We start from the raw sequence: 5000 nt of genomic DNA, 5'->3' as shown, positions 1-5000 counted from the left end.
CCCTTTTCCCCCCCCCAAAATTTTTTTTTTAACCCCCCCCCCCTCCCCCTTTTTAAATTTTTAAAAAAAAAAAATTTTTTTTTTTTTTCCCTTTTCCCCCGGGGTTTCCCCTCCCCTTTTTCTTTTTTCCCCTTTTTTTCCCCCCCCCCTTTTTTTTTTTTTTTTTTTCCCCCCCCCCCGGGCCCGAAACCCCCCCAAACCCCCCTTTTTTTTTTCTTCCTTTTTTTTCCCTTTTTTTTTCCCCCCCGGGGCCCCCCGGGGGGGGGGTTTTTTTTGGGGGGGGGGTTTTCCCCGGGAAAAAAAATTTTTTTTTTTTTTTTTTTTAAAAAATTTTTTTCTTGGGTTTTTAAAAAAAAGGGGGAAAAAAAAAAAAAGGGGGGGAAAAAAAAGGGGGGGAAAAAAGGGGGGGGGGGGGGAAAAAAAAAGGGGGGGGGAAAAAAAAAAAAAGGGAAAAAAGGGGGGAAAAAAGGGGGGAAAAAAAAAAAGGGGGGGGGGGGGAAAAAAAAAAAAAAAAAAGGGGGGGGGAAAAGGGCCCCTTCCCCCGGTTTTTTCCCCCCAATTTTTTTTTTTAAAGGGGGGGGGAAAAAAAGGGGGTTTTTTTTTAAAATTTTTTTTTTTTTTAAAAAAACCCCCCCCCCTTTTTCCCGGAAAAAAAAAATTTTTTTTTTTTTCCCCAACCCCGGGGGGGGGGGAAAAAAAAAACCAAAGGGGTTTGGGTTTTTCCCCCGGGGGGAAAAGGAAAATTTTTTTTGGAAAAAGGGGTTTTTAAACCCTTTTCCCAAAAAAAAAAAACCCCGGGTTTTTAAAAAAACCCCCCCAAAAATTTTTTTTTTTGGGGAAAAAGGGGGGGGGGGGGGGGGGGGGGGGGTTTTTTTTTTTTTTTTTTTTTTTTTTATTTTTTTTTAAAAATTTTTTTTTTTTTTAAAAAATTAAAAAAATTAAAAAATTTTTTAAAAAAAAATTTTTTTTTTAAATTTTTTTTAAAAATAAATTTTTTTTTAAAAAATTTTTTTTTTTTAAAAAAAAAAAAAAATTTAAAAGTTTTGTTTTTTTTTTTTTTCCCCCCCTTTTTTCCCAAAAAAAACAAAAAAAAAAAGGGAAAAAAAACAAAAAAAAAATTTTTTTTTTTTTTTTTTAAAAAAATTTTTTTCCCCCAAACTTTTCCCCGGGGGGCCCTTTTTCCCCCTTTTTTTTTTTTCCCCCCTTTTTTCCCCCAACCCCAAGGGGGCCCCCCTTTTTTTTTTTTGTTTTTTCCCAAAAAATTTTTAAATTTTTTAAAAATTTTTAAAAAAAATTTTTTTTTTTTAAAATTTTTAAAGGGGGGAAAAAAATTTTTTTTTTAAAAAAAAAAAAAAAAAGGGGGGGGGTTTTTTTGGGGGGGGGGGTTTTTTTTGGGGGTTTTTTGGGGGGGGGGTTTTTTTTTTTTTTTTCCCTTCCCCCTTTTTCCCCCCCCCTTTTGGGCCCCAAAAATTTCCCAAAATTTTTAAAAAAATTTTTTTTTTTTTTGGGGGGGGTTTTTTTTTTTTTAAATTTCAAATCTTCCCCCCAAAAAAAACCCCCCTTTTTTCCTTTTTTTTTTGGGGGCCCCCCCCCCCCCCCTAAAAGGGCCCCCTTTTCCCTTTTTCCCCCCGGGGCCCCCCCAAAAAAAAATTTTTTTTCCCCCCTTTTTTTCCCCCCCCAAAACCCCCCCCCCCCCCTTTTGGGTTTTAAAAGGGGGGGGGGTTTTGGGGGGGAAATTTCCCCCCCCCCCCCCCCCACCAAAAAAACCCCCCCCCACCCCCCAAAAACCCCCCCCCCCCCCCCCCCCCCCAAACCCCCCCTTTCCCCCCCCCCCTTTTTTCCCCCCCCCGGGCCCCCCCCCCTTGGTTTCCCCCCCCTTTTTTCCCCCCCCCCCCCCCCCCCTTTTTTTTTTTGCCCCCCCCTTCCCCCCCCCCCCCTTTTTTTTTTAAAACCCCCCCCCCCCCCCTTTCCCCCTTTTTCCCCCCCCCCCCCCTTTTTTTTTGGGGGTTGCTTTTCCCCCCCTTTTTTTCCCCCCCTTCCCCCCCCCCCCCCTTTCCCCCCCCGGTTCCCCTTTCCCCCCCTTTTCCCCCCCCCCTTTTTTTTCCCCCCCCCCCCCCCCCCCCTTTTTCCCCCCCCCCCCCCCCCCCCCCCCCCCCCCCCCCCCCCCCCCTTGCCCCCCCCCCCTCCGGTTTTTCCCCCCCCCCTTCCCCCCCCCTCCCTTCCCCCTTTCCCCCCCCCCCCCCCCCCTTCCCCCCCCCTTCCCCCCCTTCCCCCTTTTCCCCCCCCTTTTCCCCCCCCTTTTTCCCCTTTTCCCCCCCCCTTCCCCCCCTCCCTTTCCCCCCCCCCCGGGGTTTTCCCCCCCCCCCCCCTTTCCCCCCCTTTTTTTTTCCCTTTTCCCCCCCCCCCTTTCCCCCCCCTTTCCTTTTCCCCCCTTTTTCCCCCCCCCCCCCTTTTTTCCCCCCTTTTTTCCCCCCCCCCCCCCGGGCCCCCCCCCCCCCCCTTTCCCCCCGTTCCCCCCCCTTTCCCCCCCTTCCCCCTTTTCCCCCCTTTTTTTTCCCCTTTTTTTTTTTTCCCCCCCTTTTTTTTTTTTTTTTTTTTTTTTTTTTTTTTCCCCTTTTTTTTTTTTTTTTTTTTTTTTTTTTTTTTTTTTTTTTTTTTTTTTTTTTTTTTTTTTTTTTTTTTTTTTTTTTTTTAAAAAATTTTTTTTTTTTTTTTCCCCCCCCCCCCCCCCCCCCCCTCCTCCCCCCCCCCCCCCCCCTTTTTTTTTTTTTTTTTTTTTTTTTTTTTTTTTTTTTCCCTTTTTTTTTTTTGTTTTTTTCTTTTTTTTTTTTTTTTTTTTTTTTTTTTTTTTTTTCCCCCCCCCCCCCCCTTTTCCCCCCCCCCCCCCTTTTTTTTTTTTTTTTTTTTTTTTTTTTTTTTTTTTTTTTTTTTTTTTTTTTTTTTTTTTTTTTTTTTTTTTTTTTTTTTTTTTTTTTTTTTTTTTTTTTTTTTTTTTCCCCCCCCCCCCCCCCCCCCCCCCCCCTCCCCCCCCCCCCCCCCCCCTATTTTTTTTTTTTTTTTTTTTTTTTTTTTTTTTTTCCCCCCCCCCCCCCCCCCCCCCCCCCCCCCCTTTTTTTTTTTTTTTTTTTTTTTTTTTTTTTTTTTTTTTTTTTTTTTTTTTTTTTTTTTTTTTTTTTTTTTTTTGGTTTTTTCCCCCCCCCTTTTTTTTTTTTTTTTTTTTTTTTTTTTTTTTTTTTTTTTTTTTTTTTTTTTTTTTTTTTTTTTTTTTCTTTTTTTTTTTTTTTTCCCCCCGGGGGGTTTTTTTTTTTTTCGTTTTTCCCCCCTTTTTTCCCCCCCTTCCCCCCGCTTCCCCCCCCCTTTTCCCCCCCCCTTTTCCCCCCCCCCCCCCCCCCCCCTTTTTTCCCCCCCCCCCCCCCTTTTTTTCCCCCCCCCCCTTTTTCCCCCCCCCCGCCTTTCCCCTTTTTTCCCCCCCCCCCCCCCCCTTTTCCCCCCCCTTTCCCCCCCTTTTTTCCCCCCCCCTTTTCCCCCCCCCCTTTCCCCCCCGGGGCCCCCCTTTTTCCCCCCCCCCCCTTTTCCCCCCCCCCTTTTTCCCCCCCCTGGGCCCCCCCCCCCCCCCCCCTGGGGCCCCCCCCCCCCTTCCCCCCCCCCTTCGGTTCCCCCCCCCCTTTTTTTTTTCCCCCCTTCCCCCCTTCCCCATAATATAATATATAATATATATATAAATATATATACACATACACACACACACACACGTACATACATATATATATATATTTATGTTTATATATATAATATATACAAAAAAAAATATATATATATACCTATATGTGTATGTACGCAGACATATATATATCCATATATACTTCCACACACACACACACCCACATGCAGGGGTGGGAGGGTACATACATATATATATATATATATATATATATATATATATATATATATATATATATATATATATATATATATATATATATATCTGTGTGTGTGCGTGTGTGTGTGAGTCTGTCCGTGGTTATTTTCGTATGTCTGTACATGTATGTACACACACACACCTGTACACATCCGCGTGTCTCTGCCGCCATGTCTGATCCTCAAATCCTCAGCCCAAACCCGAGGAAGAGCACAAAACGCTGTCGGCCTCCCTGGCGCTGTCGGCCTCCCTGGCGCTGTCGGCCTCCCTGGCGCTGTCGGCCTCCCTGGCGCTGTCGGCCTCCCTGGCGCTGTCGGCCTCCCTGGCGCTGTCGGTGTCCCTGGCGCTGTCGGTGTCCCTGGCGCTGTCGGCCTCCCTGGCGCTGTCGGCCTCCCTGGCGCTGTCGGCCTCCCTGGCGCTGTCGGCCTCCCTGGCGCTGTCGGTGTCCCTGGCGCTGTCGGTGTCCCTGGCGCTGTCGGCCTCCCTGGCGCTGTCGGTGTCCCTGGCGCTGTCGGTGTCCCTGGCGCTGTCGGTGTCCCTGGCGCTGTCGGTGTCCCTGGCGCTGTCGGTGTCCCTGGCGCTGTCGGCCTCCCTGGCGCTGTCGGCCTCCCTGGCGCTGTCGGCCTCCCTGGCGCTGTCGGTGTCCCTGGCGCTGTCGGTGTCCCTGGCGCTGTCGGCCTCCCTGGCGCTGTCGGCCTCCCTGGCGCTGTCGGTGTCCCTGGCGCTGTCGGTGTCCCTGGCGCTGTCGGTGTCCCTGGCGCTGTCGGTGTCCCTGGCGCTGTCGGCCTCCCTGGCGCTGTCGGCCTCCCTGGCGCTGTCGGTGTCCCTGGCGCTGTCGGCCTCCCTGGCGCTGTCGGCCTCCCTGGCGCTGTCGGTGTCCCTGGCGCTGTCGGTGTCCCTGGCGCTGTCGGTGTCCCTGGCGCTGTCGGCCTCCCTGGCGCTGTCGGTGTCCCTGGCGCTGTCGGTGTCCCTGGCGCTGTCGGTGTCCCTGGCGCTGTCGGTGTCCCTGGCGCTGTCGGTGTCCCTGGCGCTGTCGGTGTCCCTGGTGCTGTCGGTGTCCCTGGCGCTGTCGGTGTCCCTG

General features: G+C 49.1%; 1 protein-coding gene across 1 annotated transcript in view; it reads left to right on the top strand.

Annotated features, from left to right (window-relative positions):
* LOC138861867 (uro-adherence factor A-like) overlaps nt 1-5000 on the top strand; it is a 15698-nt gene that overhangs the window by 3369 nt on the left and 7329 nt on the right. Inside the window, exon 2 of the mRNA XM_070122275.1 lies at nt 4113-5000. This exon is cut by the window's right edge and continues 495 nt beyond it. Within this exon, the coding sequence (XP_069978376.1) occupies nt 4113-5000 (888 nt within the window). The remainder of the gene's footprint in view (nt 1-4112) is intronic.

Source organism: Penaeus vannamei, chromosome 5, assembly GCF_042767895.1.
Source record: "Penaeus vannamei isolate JL-2024 chromosome 5, ASM4276789v1, whole genome shotgun sequence".
Classification (NCBI taxonomy): domain Eukaryota; kingdom Metazoa; phylum Arthropoda; class Malacostraca; order Decapoda; family Penaeidae; genus Penaeus; species Penaeus vannamei.
This window is presented reverse-complemented; position numbering and strand designations above follow the sequence as displayed.